This window comes from Vanessa atalanta, chromosome 16 (assembly GCF_905147765.1).
Source record: "Vanessa atalanta chromosome 16, ilVanAtal1.2, whole genome shotgun sequence".
NCBI lineage: Eukaryota > Metazoa > Arthropoda > Insecta > Lepidoptera > Nymphalidae > Vanessa > Vanessa atalanta.
In genome coordinates, this window is record NC_061886.1 from 1,092,997 (window position 1) to 1,109,532 (window position 16,536).

Below are 16,536 nucleotides of genomic sequence, written 5' to 3' on the forward strand. Positions count from 1 at the left end.
CCTATTATTTATTGCATTTGTCCCCTTTGATGACGGATAATTTCCGACTGTTGTTCTAGCTGTTTGGTCACCGCCAAACTTTTGGTAACTTTTGGCAAAAATTGGTACCAAAAGAACACGAGATGCCTGTAATAAATTTAATTGAATCGGCTATATTCCAGACTTCACCATATTTGGCGTTTATACTAATTTGAATTAAGTATTATATTATAAACAGTAGGTTCTTACAAATTAAATAAAATTGGAAATATAATTACATTGCATTTTAAATAAATATTAGATCACAGAAATCCTATACAGAATTATAGCAAATACATAACATTTTCAGCTTAAATTTTTAATTACTTAATGTCAAATGCGAATATTTCTTGAATAATTTGTAGTTTTTTATTTATAGGTATAAAACCTTTCGTTCTATATTTAATTATTGGGTACTAAGAAACTAAACGAGTGGATTAACGAGGTAAAGCTGAGGAACTATACCAATTATTATCCATATACCATATTAATACCATCCTACAGACAATGTCATGTTAACATAATCTGATTAATTCGTTTTTAATAAAAGGAACACCAGAAAAAAAGAAGAAAATTCATTTATTAAATTATAAAATACATTTTTCAATGTAAAATTTAAACTATTCAATAGAAAAGCCACAAAATGCAATCTCAATACTTAATTTAGACAATAATGAACATTCACATATAGTTGTATCTAAATTGGGTACTCAGCAATATTAAGTAATTATATATTACTTATAAAAGTGTTTGACTAGAATATGACCTTATTTATTCTTATATTTTTAATTTGTTTATTGTTTATTGCACAGGTAAATAAGTCTCTATTTTTAAGATTTAATATTTATAGTTAACAGTCATATATTTTGTCAATAAATATTTACAAACAAAAGAAAAGTATAGAATTTTTTTTTTTTTTTAAATACAAACAGACAATGATTGCACTAATTAATATCTTTATTTTGAGTTTTCCAACTTTAGACGACGATATATTTAACAAAAGAAAAAAAGTGATTAGAACATTGTTAGCCAATAAAAAAAATGTGAAGCTTATTTTCCATTTACTGTAATTACAAATTGTTACTCATTTATTTGCAATCAGATCAGAGGGGTATAAGAGGATGTTGTACTGATTTTTAATTTATAGTAAGAAGTTTTATTAATAAAATATAATAATCACAAATTTAGTATAAATCTGAAATTTCTTCTTAGCTTCACATCACTAAAAGTTGTTCAGTTTGTTGGGCTCATAGATGTCGGAAAAGATTAGGCACAATCACTGATTAAAATAAAATTCTTTATAATTATTATAGAACAAGCTTTTATCATGTGGTTTTACTCCAAGAATATATTTGTTTAAGAATTATTTATAAAACATTTAACTTACAGAAAATATAAATTAAACTTATATACACATAAAAAATCCACACAACCGTCAAATCTGCACATTTAAAGGTACGGGGGGAATTTCTGCAGGCCTCCTGTCTAAGTGTACTCTATTTCTCATTAGACGGAGACTATTCTCCGTTACTTTTGTACATCCTCTTATAAGCAGACCCTCTAGTTTGTGGCAGTGTAAGGCAAGGGCTCTGAAAAAAATATTTAATATAAATAATATTTTTGCATTGTTGATGCCATAAAAACAAAATATTGAATCTATTAATTTATAAAAAGTTCTTTACTAATGTTAATATTTTAGATATCCAAACTTACATGATACCCTTGTCGGAAATTTCACAGCAACCTCCTAAATTAAGAAGCTTCAAGGATTTACTATACTTGGACATTGTGTAGAGGCATTTATCGGTAACCTGTACATTGCCTTCCAAATTCAAAGTTTTCAATTGTCTAAATTTTTTAATGAACACAAGTATACAGCTCTCTGAAATTGAGACACAGAAAGCCAAATCTACATCCTCTAATTGGTTTTGATGAAGGGCAAGTGCTTCCATAGCACCAGTTGTTAGCCAGGAACATTTGGATAGCTTTAAAACTCTCAAATTATTGCAATACAATATAGCTGGTTGAAGACATTTCGCAGTCAAGTTTTTACATTGGCTCAAATTCAAGTTGATAAGTTCTGGATTGCGTCGGAGCATAGGAATCAGGTCTGTATCAGTAATGGATACACATCGGCTCAAATTTAAAAGTTCTAGCCTTCTGCATGTCAATGCGAATACCTACAACAATTATAGGAAAATAGTCATTACAAAATAACATTTACGAACTCTTTTTTATATGGTATAGGTAAGGGGATGGGCAAATAGGCTATCTGATGGTAAGTGGTCACCACCCATAGACAATGATGCTTTAAGAAATATTAACCATTCCTTACATCGCCAATGCGCTTCCAACCCTGAGAATTAAGATGTTATGTCCCACGTGCCTGTTGACACTGGCTCACTCACCATTCAAACCGGGAACAAAACAATCCTAAGTATTACTGTTTCACAGAAGAATATCAGATGAGCGAATAGTATCTGGACCCAAATGGGCTTGCACAATACCAAGTTAACTTTCAAAAAAACTCACTTCAAATGTATGCGGCGAAAATCCTTTATTCATCAATTTTAAAGATTTTAACTTCGCAAAATACATATCAGTTATTTGGAGGCAAGTTCTAGATACGCAGCGAAAATTAAAGCACTCCCTAATTGTTAAGAAGGGCATGATCCTTGACACTAGTATATCTTCCCAATACAAATCGAAAAAATGCTTGTTTCTCTTTATGTTCATGTTTGTAATTGTAAATTTAAAGTAAAATAGAAATATAAATATGTTTATTTCTTCTCTGACATTAGTAGTAAACAATATTGCAGATGCAGGGCTGCCAGAAGTGCCAGACCTGACATTATACAAAATCTTATTTTATAAACCAAGAAAACAGTTGAAAAATAATCTGTAAAAAATACAATTATTAATTGTAACTTTGATTTAATACGAATAAAATATATATAAATTTTAGGATTTTTTACTGATTGCGAATAATTTCAGCATATTAATCTATGTCAGAGATCCTCAAACATTATAGCCGTAGAGCACGAATTTCAGCGTTCAATTTAAACACCAATTAATATTTAGTAGCGTTGTAAGGGTATCAGAAACTTTTTGACGATATTACATAACGAAGTAAATAAAATAAATACTGCTACATTGTAAATTAACATTAAATTCAGTATAAAAATAGTATATACCTGAACCTGCTGCTGTAACCTCACAAAATTCTTAAAATTTTACCACACACACCGTCACCCTCCATTTTGATTGAAAAAAGTGTTAAGTCTATGTCCTATGAATCGATTTAATAGGACATAGGCTTAACACTAAGCGTGAAGAGGTGACAGCCAAGACTTACTTTCGTATTTATAATATTAGTATAGATAAGCTATGTCTGTCTGAGGGGCAATTAAATTTTTTATTTACCCAATCACTTGATAGCCAAAAATCTTGTTCAGACAACTTATAACTGCGTGAATTTTTTAACTGTTCATCTAACAGCTCTGCAAGTTACTCAGTGTTTTTTAAATATTTCTTTTATTTATGACGGCTTGAAGATATTAGAGCAATCCATCTCTTAAATTTCATGCATGAATTATACGGCGAGCATCAGGAATTGCAGGAAAGAAGGTTTATTGTCGGTGAGTGGAAGAAAAACAGGCTCATATTAATATATAAAAATTACACCTACACCCACGTATATATCTCCCCACCGACTACGTTCTGAGCCGAGGTGGGATCTCATAGAAGATACCCTCAGGACGAACGTCACTCTCGAGCCCAAAAGGGTTTACCTTAAGGCAGAGTTTTAACACTCGCCCCAACGTTCGGTGTAAAGGCCAGTAGGGCCAACAGCACTACTTCAAACATGATACAAAAAAAAACTACGTATATAGAGTATTTGGGCTATTTAGAAATTGAAAATGTTTTTTTTATGTTATAAGGGGCAAACGAGCAGGAGGCTCACCTGATGGAAAGTGATTACCACCGCCCATTGACATCTGCAACACCAGGGGGGTTGCAGGTACGATGCCGGCCTTATTAAGCCGGTTAAGGTAAATCGACCGAAACGACATTACTCATTTTATGTGTCCCAAAAGCCATGTAGTTATTAAATAGCTCGTGTGTCTCTTACCTTATTTTTAACATATTCGAGTAACTAATTTTAAAAATTAATTTGTAAAAAAGTAACTCACAGGAGTTACTTTAAATTCACTAATTAAATATTTAATTTGTAAGTAACTTTGATTTTTACCTTAATTATATGCCTTCAACTTTACAAATGATTTACAAAAGAAGACACATACAGTTTTTAATTACGTTTTATTTGTATTTTATCATATTTAGTTACAACAACAAACTACAATTAAAGAACAAACTATATAACTAGAAGTTTAGTAACTAATTGAAAATAATATAATGAATATGGAATACTAACACGTTGTCAAACACTTTATAAAACTACTTTAGTTCACAGTAGAATGTAGTGCGGTGTACGCTGAATAAGTGCATCTGATAACGGACATCAAACATACGAAACTCAGCGCCGACAGACCTCCGGCTGATAGCATCAAAGTCTTCTGCGAATTTTGGAGGATCAAAAGAACAGACCTCTGATTAGAAGCATTGTAATTTTCCCATTGACAGCTATATACTGCATTTTCGAATACAATACCTGCATCTATCAGTCTCTGCCCTATCAAACAATCCATAAATACTTGGTTCAAGCTGTACGGCAGTTCAAAGTAAGTGTTCTCCAAGCCACCGAGCAGTTCAGTTACGATACCGATCATTACGAAGAGAAATTCTATCACATATATAAAACGAAATTTAGCCTCGACAATGTGTTGAAGAGTTATGCCAACTATATGGAATTTGATAATCTCTCTCAGACGATGTTTAATGTATACATTTTTTATGTCATATGGTGAAACAGTTTTGATAATATCTATCTCTTTCTCACTGAATTCTTCGTAGAATTTTTCACTGTCGTCCCATAGTTTAATTAAATCCTCACTCAAAGCTAGCATTTGGGCTTCAATGTAGCCAATAGTCACACAAATCAGAAGTCTGTAGTTTGCAAGCGTCAAAACACCAAATATAACAGCGAGCGTCATTAGAATTGTTGCTATTTCGAAATTAGGTGATTCAAACATTGGTTCCAATCCTAAAAATAAATCATATTTAAAGTAGAGTTTTTTGCAGTATTGTACTAAGTACTTTAGGACAGAAAGCAATAGTTCTGGTGCATTAAGGTAAACTAAACAACAATAAATTAGGCTTTTGTGCATAATATTAATCGGGATTTTAAAAAAAATGCGATTTCACATGTTTTTACCATAAGTAACGTATAAGTCTTCAGTCAGATGACGCCCTGGCTTTAAAAAAGGAGTCGTGATGTAAACGACTCCGTTAAGCGCTAGAGCGCTCCATGTCAGTATGGCTCTTTTCTTGACAATTCTTAGTTTCTTTTTGAGATTTTCAGCAAAACGAGAACTGGGGTCAACGCGGGCATCGCATTTTAGATATTCATCAATTAAATTCGTGACTGCCTTGCTACAAATAATATCTTAATATTATACACTCTTTGAAAGTATAATTTTTCCAGGAGTAGAAGCAACTTGCGAGACGAAACTCTGATCTGATTAAATCTTTTCAGTCTAAGCTGAACATAATGCCAATGTAGCAATTTATTTATAACAGTTAAGAAGACAAACAAATGGTCCATTTAATGGTAAATGGTCACAATTAATATAGATTCGCATTGTATTAACTGAAACTGACAAAAAATCGCCAAGTTAGTCCTTAATTTTTTCTAAGATACTTTCTAATAACCCAGGCTCATTCGATTCGAACATTTATGAGTTGGAAATTAAGAATTGAATCAACCTTCAAACTTACCTGTCTAATTTCAAATAAATAAATTTTAAGATGGACGTCCCGCTGCAAACTGCGAGCGAGAACTCAACTGAAGCAGCAATGTAATCTCCTGTTTGAGGAAACCTTACAAACACAAACCAGACAGCAGAAAATATGTACACGTAGAAGTAGCATGCTGCCCCTATGACGTTCAGGACTTCAGTCATCCAAGAAATGGCTGTAAAAATAGTTTTTTGTATTAAGTCAAAATTCAGAAAAATCTATCCACAGTAAATTTTTGAAATTAATACGTTAGACTTTTGCTTAACGGATGGAAAAAAAAACTTGAATGCTATTAATACTATGAAGCAATTATTTATTTATTAGTATTATAAGGCAAGTTAATTTCATTTAAAAATAGAAAATAGATTTTCTAATTTTAAATTAATCTTTTAAAAAAAATATATTACTGCTGCTGTGGGCTACAGCCCAATTATCTATACATACTTATGTATATGATAATACAAATTTGTTATGTTACTCGTGATTTATAACTTGACTATTAAATAACTTACGTTCATGATCTCTGCTGTCTATTTTAATTGATGAATATCTTAATATTCTCGCTAAGTTGTTTATCATAGTAGGATAGTCGGTGTGTTTTAAACTGTACTTTTCGAAATCTCCCAATTTTCCGTGGACGGATGCCATGATTCCAAATTGGTCAATACTAATAATATTTCAAATTAAATTATGTTATTATAAAGGTGTGTTTCTAAAACAATATCGTTATTTAAAAGTAAAATAAATACAAGTAACTTTCAATATCAGAACGTAGATAGTGGCATTCTACTAGATAGCAAATTCTTGTGAAGTAAATTTTCTCGAATTAAGAATTCATTATGAGTAGATCGACGTTAAAATTATGTACTTAATCGGTGTTATTAAATGCGCATTTTTAATATTCCAAGCTAGTAAATATTTAAATAGAAAAAAAGGTTGGTTATTTATTAGTTTTTTAATTTTATAGTATTATGTTATTAATAATGCGTTTTTGAAGCAATATATATATTTATTTTTATTTATGGGGGGGGGGGGGTATTTTTAAACATAGTTTTTTATCAGTATTTTTTGGGTTGTGTCATTTTGGAAATAGAAAGTATTTAATATTAAACACTTTGAAACAAACAAAAGTGTCATATCTTATCCTATATATTACAACTAGCCGTTAACAACTACTAGGCAAAGTAAATTAAAAATTATTTATGTCGTATTATAAATAAAAGCTATTAGCATTATCTATTAACAAGCTAATAATAGCCAATATCATTCGAATCCATTCGTAAGTTTTAGCGCGATATCTACAAATGGTTGTATTTATATCAGCTTCTTTTTTTACAAAATGTAACATTCAGTCGGGCCGAGGAGGGAGGGGTAATTGGGTTATTCGAGATTTGACGCCTTCGCCTTCGTGTAGACCCAATAAACATGCTCCTAGCTGTGTGTATACAGGATCATAGACAATTCCGGGGCAAGCATAGGATATGGGGCCGAGGACTGTATTTTTTTTCGATTCCTTTTCAAAATGGTATAAATATTCAAAATTGTTTTTTGGTGGCCTTTGGGATCCCCCTACCCTTACCTGAACTAAAGACGGCGCAACAGAAGTACGTCAACTTCTATAATAACGGTATAGTAACAGCCACTGAACTTTAAGGAGAAGCTTTGGAGCAAGAGTAATTCACCAAACTGCTCCAATACGCGTCGATGGAAACTTGTGAAAAAATAATTGAAATTAGCCACATGCAGGTTTTCCTTAATCGCTTCGCACGAGATGAAATGTAAGCACAAATTAAGCACATGGCAATTCAGTGGTGCTACCTGGGGTTGCTTAGTAATCATCAGTTAAGATGCACGCGTTTAAAGACTCGGCCATCTCAGCTCTTCGCCGTCATAAATACATTGTCAAGCGATTTAGAAGTCATTTATTTCAAACAGATAAACTGACCATAATGTTTATATATTTTACGTATATGATTATGTTGTTTTAACTCGTCTGAAACCTAAGAAGATATCTTGACGTCGTTTATATTTATTTAATATGGCCAAGCAAGTGACGATTCCCTCTACCAAGTAGGTTTTAAAGAATGTAAACAATTATAGAACTAATACGCTTTATGGACTGATGTCATTTACAATCGTTAAAAATAAATTATTTTCTGATAAAGCGACAGTCGAATCAGTATCAACGAGCCAATTTTAAGATTTCTTATGATACTGGCCTGAGTATCCGACTGAAATGAAAATACCGTTTTTTGATGTATATACAATGAACGATGAATTTTGAGTGTTAATTAAGTAGCGTACGATAATTATTTATAAATAGAAAAAATGAAGGGCATTTTCCACCAACGCCCTGTTGACTGTGAAAAATATAAACCATTCCTTACATGTCAGTGCCTTATTTGGAAAACAAGATTTTATGTCTAACGTAACTGTAGTTACACCGTCTTAACCATCTGTCTTACCGAAATGGGTATTATTGCTTTAGGAGATAAAATATGTGATGAGTAGTTAGCTTATACCCAGACTTGTATATAACCTTGTTACAAAGTTTTAATTTATATTTTAAAATCCAGAGTAAAGAATATATAAGAATTTTATACAAATGGAATATTAGATTTGAATAAAACATTACCAATAGACTTAAAAAATTAAATATTATCGAAAAGAATTACACACGAATCTTCGTAAAACAAAAACTTATCTCAACAACAATTAAATTTGCATAGTATTTCTTTTATTTATGCAAACAGTCATTTTAAGATGTAAACTTTCTCTGTAAAATCAAGAACTTTTATCATCTGAAATTAGAATGAACGAGATTGTCCGGTAAAATTAATTTTAGTTTGAATTTATTATAATTTCATCGAACTCCAAATTAAATTACATGATCAGAGAATATGGAGTATAAATAAAAAAACCTGTTTTGGAAATTGGTCTACACTTTTGGTCACTTATGGTAACTATCGATCGAATAAAAACAAAGTAGTTTATTAGATACCTGAATTTCAATTCCAAAATATTTATCAACGCCTCAAAGTGTTGTATAAAAAAAACGTTTAAAATAAATTAGTGAATGGAGATTTTAAGAATACTGCTCGCATTATTATTTTTTGCGATACCGTTGCATCGTTAAGTGATAAAACACTGGAATCCTTACACGAAAATCTTGCATTGGCAAATCCAGCATCTATACTTCAAGTTCTGCCTATCCACAATTATTTTTTACAGGTTAAAGATGAGGACACTCATGCCGGCATTTTGTCATTCTCTAGCGGGTCTGTTACTGGCATTGATGGTATCACATCAAAACATGTTAAAGATCTCATGAGTGCCTCATTATATTATTATTATTATTTATTATATATTAAATAGCATTTCAGGCATTTGTTCACAAATTTCAAACTCAAATCATTCCAAAAACCAAATGTTAAGGTGGCGCTACAGAAATGGTTGTTCAATTGCACTAATGGTGCAACCAGTGTTGCACATTACCCTCTAAAAATGTCGGGACACTTTTAGACAATTAATGTTTCGGTATATCAATTGGTGTCTGACACTGCTGTGCTTTGAGTACAGATGCTCGTATGGAAGGAAGGTAGACTTTTTCGTTTTACATGGTCTTTTTGTCCAAGGAGTTTATGTAGACTTGTTCACCACGGTTCTTTTAATGATACAATAAAAAGGGCTCTTGCCACCATCGACGTTTCCACTCCTACTGAGACTTGTGGAATTAGCCGTAATGATGATAAGGGACCTGATGGACTGACATTGGTTTCCTGGGAACGGGGACGGGCCCTTGTGATACTACTCTATATATTCTGATTATTTTCTTATTATTTAGCATTCTCGTTGATATATTTTAATCCATTTTTATTTTTCATAAAAGAGTGTTGAACGGAGAATGTAGTTGAGTGTCATTAAGTTTAATTTCCGGTCCGAGGTGCTTATTTTCGAACCGGTGATAGATTTTTGACAGTCAAGTATGTGTACTAAGACTCTTATGTTAAATAAAGATTTTTGACTTTGACTTTTTACAAAAAGTAAAATAAATGTACCTATTTTCATTAGTTAAAACTTTTAGTTACATCTGGACATGTAAAATTTACAGCATGTTAATTACAACATAATAAATAAATCTAAAATAGTTACTTTTAATACAAACAAAAGATCCAATAGATTTTATAAAAGATAACGTATGTTTTAATAGTAAAGGGACATGCAGAATCGATCGAGGAAACTAAATAAGTTTGTTTTGTCGGTAAACGATTTAGTGTTTTCTGTGAAACTACATTCACGATGGAATCCTTGAAGTATAGCGTTAGTTCAAGACACTATATATTATAAAGAACGAAATAAATCGGGTTGTTGGGTCGCAGTTAATATATAATATTTCAATTTTGTGTATATTGACATATTATAAATATAATAAAAAAATGGCTATATATAAGCCACGTAAATGCATATAAATACCATATAATTAGCACGGAATATGCAATTTTATTTAGAAAATAATATATAGTATGTCGTAATATGCATTACGTGTTTTCAATTTATGCCGATGTAATTATGTAATATTTTGGAATGGAAACATTATACAGTTTTAAACATTGCTTTAAATATGCAATTTGGCGCTGTACTAGCTATGAAGCATAAGTTTTTATGTTGGAATATATCAATAATATATCACTTACTAAAAGTAACATAATTAGGAAGATTCTTGATTCTTGATTGGGAAGAAGAAATTAAATTAATTACTAATATTAACTATAATATTTAAAATTAAATCATGAAATCGAATATTTGGCTAAATTTGTGGGCGAAGATCAAGAAATTTGGCCTGGAATATGATGACTTTCCCACCACGATTGAAAATGTTTCTCTTCTGTTGCGGATTCTGACTATTGATCTTTACAAAAAATCTGATAAACGTAAGTAAATTAATCGAATCGTACTCGTACAGTTATTGTAAAAAATTAACAACCTGTATATATTTCACTGCTAGACCATCTCGTCAACAGTACAGGAGACCTTTACTGAGTTCACAACACTGCTCCAATGCGGCAACGATATAGAATTTAACAATTTTTTCGCACAGTACAGAACTTCACAAAGATGGGCCCGTCAGGAAGGGGAGGCGCGTTGTCTGGGATTCTTACGCACTAAAACAACTGTCTTCAGTACAGATCGTAGTGGCTACGGGTTGCTGTCGATGTGATGCATCCATGTCTCCACTCATAGCTCAGTGGAGCTCTCCTTGAGCGACATAGGTGGTTGTAACCACCAGAACTCGACGCTCACGTTACTGTACTGTAAATTTTGTCTTTTTTGTTTATTTTCAGGCATTCCCTTGATTTTCCACGTTATGACTGCCATCGCGGGACTGAGCTTCTTCTATGGTTATATATTCTCTATGCTCTGGCTGGTTTTCTTCCGCTATGGTTTATCGAATGTAAAGTCAGCATCTGCAGCCCTTGCTTTTTGCACCTGCAGTATTACATGCATCACAAAATTTCTTTACATAAAATTGCATTCGTAAGTATTTCATATATCATTAACAATATAAAGTAAAACACAGTACAAAGTTTAATCGAATAAATGCAGAGATCATTTGTTTATACTACTTTTATCATATTATGTGTTTTTAAATAACGGGTCAAATTGAGTATATTAATTTAGTCGGTTTATTATGAAACACATAAACGAAACCATAGAGGAAAATCGTGTATATACCTATAACATACTTAAATGTAATGACTAATTACAAGTAAACATATCATGGATATAATACGAAAAATATTCAAGTTAAACTTACCTTAATTTTAGATACTTTACAAATTCGTATTGATATTATACGACTGAGTTTTATCGTCTACAAATCGAAGCATCTATATGTAAATAGGTATTAACTAAACATTTTATTACTTTTTTTTCCCCTTGTTTGTCAAACGAATGTATTTATTTAACTGAGGATAAGCTTTAGTAATATCAATACTTTACTAACTACTAAAAAAATAAATTTGATTTCTGATTTATTTAATGTAAACAGGGAAGATGTGAGGAATACTGTCGACAGATTTTTAAAATGCGACTCTCAAGTAATATCCGACACAAGATTTTATAAAAATCTGCGTAAGTATCTCAGAGTTGTTAAGAGACGAGCTACAGTTATTTGGGTATTTCTAATCTCTGATGGCGCCGTGTACATCATTATACCATTTGTGGTCCCTGGAAGACTATTTACAGTTGATATCATCGTAATTTATGGTAAGAAATTGGTAATTATTATTGTATTTGTAATATGTATTATATTTTACATCTCAAATTTTATATATAAAGATAAAGTTTTGAAGTAAACTTCCTGATTATTATTATTTTCGACATGTGCTCCACTTGGTTGTCAAATCAAATCAAATCAAAATATCTATACTTTATTCAAGTAGGCTTTTACAAGCACTTTTGAATCGTCATTTAACAAACTATTTAAAGTAAAGCTACCACCGGTTCGGAAGGTAGATTCTACCGAGAAGAACCAGCAAGAAAATCAATAGTTACTCTTTTTCAACATCTAAAAATACAGTCATTGTAAGAAATACTAATTATCCCTTACATCGTCAATGAATAACCAAACCTGGGAACTCAGAGTTCATGTCCCTTGTGCCTTAATCCCATGTGTTTTAATCCCAGATTTGTATGTCTCCAGCTCCAGCTCTGCCAGTGTGGCACACTCCCCCTTTAAATCTGAACATAACAATAATAATTACTTCTGATTAGTGCTAGAATATGCACTGATTGGGTGATATCGAACCTGATAGGCTTACAAAAAGCCCTAACAACCAGTTAAGACAGTTAACATTTATTAATATTGCGTATGTTTTCACAGGTCTAGAACCCATGTTGGAGACACCCAATTACGAAATAGCAACTTTCATCACGACTTTAAGCGTTGGTTTTGCAGTGTACACAATGGTCAGTGTAGCGGTATACGTCATTGTTATCGTTGGTTACAACGAGGCACAATTGCATGCACTCAGCGAAGAGCTATTAAACGTATGGGATGATAGTCAATACTTCTACAATAACATGAAACATAGGATAACTGATAAAGTACACGCTGTATACATACGAAACAAAATAATTAATGAATTCATAAGAATCCGTCTGAGAGATATCATAAAGTTTCACATTGCAAATATTAATCTTATGCGTGAATTTGATCACGACATTCGATCTACTTTAGCTATTGAATATACTATAAATACTATTTCTATAATAACCGAACTACTCGGTGGTCTAGAAAATACGTATCTTCAATTACCATATACAGCAGTTCACATATTAATGGTCTGTCTTGCTGGACAGCGGATAATAGACGCGTGTGACCATTTCGAGAAATCCGTATACTCTTGCAAATGGGAAAACTTTAACACAAGCAATCGAAGAACTGTATATTTGATGTTGATTATGTCACAGAAAACTCTGATGTTATCAGCTGGTGGTGTCGTCAAATTGAATTTTACTTGCATGATGAATATTCTAAGGTCAACGTATTCTACATATACGACACTGAAATCGATGGTGAAATAATTACTGTATAAATGAAAACAGCTAAATGTGTTGTATGTCAATTGTACGAGGATGATTTTGATATATGACGTGTATCCTCTTTTGATGACTGGATCTGTTTAAGTGCTGTCATGTAGTGCAACTTGCACAATAAGTAATATAACACTAGTGTATTATTTGATGATAAAAATATTATTAAGTTTTAATTTGTAAAGTGATATGTATTGTATATGGAAATTGAAGTATTAAATTGTTTTTCTGTTCTAAAAATAGATTTAATAAAACCGTTTCATTATTAATAAACAAAAAACGACATTTTCTTTATGACTAAGATTAAGCGACGCAATGACATCATGCAACATAAAATACTCATTAGGTCACGTTGCTGTGGCAATGGGAAAGTTGTACTATTTATTTTTTTCATTATAAATAGAAAAACCTCCTCTTAGAATTCAGAAAAAATATGGGGTTTCTCAAGGTACCATCCATGGTCCATTTCTCTTCCTCATTTATAAAAATAAAATCGATTTTCCTTGTCTTTTAGGTAATATTTTTTGGTTGGCGGACGAGCAAATGGGCCACCTGAAGGTAAGTGGTCACCACCGCCCATAGACAATGGCGTTGTAAGAAATATTAACCATTCCTTACATCACCAATTCGCCACCAACCTTAGGAACTAAGATGTTACGTCCCTTGTGCCTGTAGTTACACTGGCTCACAACTGCAACACAACAATACTGAGTACTGTTGTTTGGCAGTAGATTTAGAATTTGGTAAATTTATTTCTCTATACGTAAAATGTATACATTGGAGAAGCGTTAGAAATTCTAGACGCAATCCTGGTTTCTTGGCCTCACTTTATACATGTAAAGCTGTATTCTTATAGGCTTGGCGAGTAGTTTCATTTCTAAAGCATTTTCAGTTAGGAATTCCGATTTGTTATTAATGTGTAAACAGCCAGTTGGTGTATTTTATTTACTAAATCAGTATATTGTTTCATGGCATTCGACTACAGGATAATTTAGCCTATATACGATATAGAATACGACAAGAAAAATACTACTAGAACAGTTTATAACATGGGCTTTAAAGATTAAATACAATAAATAATTTTTCTTTCCTATATAGGTTGGTAATATTTGATAATTTTATTTTTATAGTAATAAAGAATGTAGCGGTGGCTTGGTGACAGTAATACAATAATAACATCAATGTATGTAACCCAGTGAATCAGACCTTTGAATGATTAAATTGAAAAATAATAACACGGATAATAAAATAAACAGATTATAGATCAATAAAGTTAGCTATTAGCCATAAATTATTAAAGGATATTATTTAAAATAGCAATAAATTTAAAAAATCTATGAAAAGTTAAAAGTATATTCTTCAAGTAAGTTATTTTATATCATACAAACGACCTATACATACATATAAACACAAGAGTCAAAAAAATCTATTTAATATTCTTTGCACAGTGAATTTCATCATCACCATCATCATCATGTCAGCCGTAAAACGTCCACTGCTGAACATAGGCCTCTCCCAATGACTTTCACCTTGACCGGTGAGTAAAGGCCTGCATCCAGCGATACCCCGTGGACTTGACCAGATCGTCTGTCCATCTCGCGGTGGGACGCCCTCCGCTGCACTTGCCTGTACGTGGTCTCCACTCGAGAACTTTTTTGCTCCATTAGCCAAAAAATGTATGCCAATGAATTTCAAATGTATCAAAATTGCACAGATGACTTCTTGAGGAAACCTGCATTCTGCAGTCTGTTTATAAGGTAAGGTTAAATATTCTTTTGTCTTCTTTTCGAAAAAATTACCCTTATTTATAGGCTATTTTTTTTAATTTTAAGTATGGTTGTATATAACTCGGCGGTAGAGCAAACCCGTCTGGGTCGGTACCTTCCGCTCATCATATATTCTAACACCAAATAGCAATACTTGGTATTTTTGTGTTCTGATTTGAGTGAGTCATTACACTATAGACATTTATGTCTGTAGTGCACTGACTGAGGGGCTCACTGACTGACATTGGGAGGGTTGGACCCACATTGGTGAATTAAGGAACGGTGAATAATTCTTACAATGGCAATGTCTATTGGTAATGGTGACCATTTACCATCAATCGGCATGTATGTAAGTGGGTAAGGTATCTCTTGCTCGGAGGCCCGAGTAAGCGGGTCAACCGTCGGGGCGTCACGGTTGTATACACATCACTTTTTTTTTTTATGGCGTTGGTTGGCGGGCGTGCATATGGGCCACCTGATGGTAAGTGGTCACCACCGCCCATAGACAAAGGCGCTGTAAGAAATATTAACCATTCCTTACATCACCTATGCGCCACCAACCTGGGGAACTAAGATGTTATGTCCCTTGTGCCTGTGATTACACTGGCTCACTCACCCTTCTAGCCGGAACACAACAATACAGAGTACTGTTATTTGGCGGTAGAATATCTGATGAGTGGGTGGTACCTACCCAGACGGGCTTGCACAAAGCCCTACCACCAAGATCCTACATACGCCGATGAGTCCCACTTCAAGTGAGACAAAGCGTAGTTTTTCCAGCGAATAAAAAAAATGGTAAGGGCTAGTTATAGTCATCTATAAAACAGCGGCCAATAATTTTACTAGACCAAGATTAATGGAAGTTTTAGCTTAAGAGTAATTATGAGTGAACCAGTGTAACTACAGGCACAAGGGATATAACATCTCAATTTCAGGTTGGTGCCATTTTAGTTTTATAAGATATAACTCAAATTTCACACGACGTCATGTGTACCGTCTATGACGCAATTAAAAGAATATATATAAGCAATCATCAGGAACTTGCAACAACGTTGTCAGTGTTACAGAAAATGGCACAGCGTACCTAATACCTGCCCCTCCTCACACGTGAGCAAAGCCAGGGGCGAAAAGTAATAATAAATATATCTCAAATCATGCTGTTATACAAACTATATTTTTTTATAAAATTAGAATGATTCGAAAGATAATCATTGAATGTTGTATCAGTGAATGGACA

General features: G+C 32.6%; 3 protein-coding genes across 3 annotated transcripts; 1 reads left to right on the top strand and 2 right to left on the bottom strand.

The window, feature by feature from the left end:
- Positions 1 to 982: 982 nt before the first annotated feature.
- On the bottom strand, positions 983 to 2,842 carry LOC125069855 (F-box/LRR-repeat protein 15). The gene is made up of 3 exons (XM_047679452.1): positions 2,551 to 2,842; positions 1,732 to 2,198; positions 983 to 1,607 (listed from the first exon to the last, which is right to left on the bottom strand). Exons 1-3 carry the CDS (start codon positions 2,752 to 2,754, stop codon positions 1,454 to 1,456), a joined length of 825 nt encoding a protein of 274 aa, XP_047535408.1. The 5' UTR covers positions 2,755 to 2,842; the 3' UTR covers positions 983 to 1,453.
- A 1,639-nt stretch (positions 2,843 to 4,481) lies between these two features.
- Positions 4,482 to 6,543, bottom strand: LOC125070094 (odorant receptor 2a-like). Its single transcript, XM_047679793.1, has 4 exons — positions 6,450 to 6,543; positions 5,917 to 6,112; positions 5,354 to 5,571; positions 4,482 to 5,182 (listed from the first exon to the last, which is right to left on the bottom strand). Exons 1-4 carry the CDS (start codon positions 6,514 to 6,516, stop codon positions 4,482 to 4,484), a joined length of 1,182 nt encoding a protein of 393 aa, XP_047535749.1. The 5' UTR covers positions 6,517 to 6,543.
- A 4,183-nt stretch (positions 6,544 to 10,726) lies between these two features.
- LOC125070095 lies at positions 10,727 to 13,524 on the top strand. Its single transcript, XM_047679795.1, has 4 exons — positions 10,727 to 10,868; positions 11,280 to 11,394; positions 12,083 to 12,204; positions 12,821 to 13,524. The coding sequence occupies exons 1-4, from the start codon at positions 10,727 to 10,729 to the stop codon at positions 13,522 to 13,524; spliced, it is 1,083 nt and encodes a 360-aa protein (XP_047535751.1).
- The last annotated feature ends 3,012 nt before the right edge of the window (positions 13,525 to 16,536 follow it).

What these genes read in the sequence shown, in the direction of transcription:
- LOC125069855 (XM_047679452.1), bottom strand. Translation starts at nt 2,754, where the DNA reads ATGAACATAAAGAGAAACAAGCATTTTTTCGATTTGTATTGGGAAGAT. An exon ending in TTTCGCCGCATACATTTGAA is followed by an intron (nt 2,199 to 2,550) that starts GTGAGTTTTTTT and finishes TAATTGTTGTAG; the next exon opens with GTATTCGCATTGACATGCAG. An exon ending in ATTTCCGACAAGGGTATCAT is followed by an intron (nt 1,608 to 1,731) that starts GTAAGTTTGGAT and finishes TATTTTTTTCAG; the next exon opens with AGCCCTTGCCTTACACTGCC.
- LOC125070095 (XM_047679795.1), top strand. Translation starts at nt 10,727, where the DNA reads ATGAAATCGAATATTTGGCTAAATTTGTGGGCGAAGATCAAGAAATTT. An exon ending in TTACAAAAAATCTGATAAAC is followed by an intron (nt 10,869 to 11,279) that starts GTAAGTAAATTA and finishes GTTTATTTTCAG; the next exon opens with GCATTCCCTTGATTTTCCAC. An exon ending in TATGGTTTATCGAATGTAAA is followed by an intron (nt 11,395 to 12,082) that starts GTCAGCATCTGC and finishes TAAGTATCTCAG; the next exon opens with AGTTGTTAAGAGACGAGCTA.
- LOC125070094 (XM_047679793.1), bottom strand. Translation starts at nt 6,516, where the DNA reads ATGATAAACAACTTAGCGAGAATATTAAGATATTCATCAATTAAAATA. An exon ending in AGACAGCAGAGATCATGAAC is followed by an intron (nt 6,113 to 6,449) that starts GTAAGTTATTTA and finishes CTATTTTTACAG; the next exon opens with CCATTTCTTGGATGACTGAA. An exon ending in ATTTATTTGAAATTAGACAG is followed by an intron (nt 5,572 to 5,916) that starts GTAAGTTTGAAG and finishes TATTATTTGTAG; the next exon opens with CAAGGCAGTCACGAATTTAA.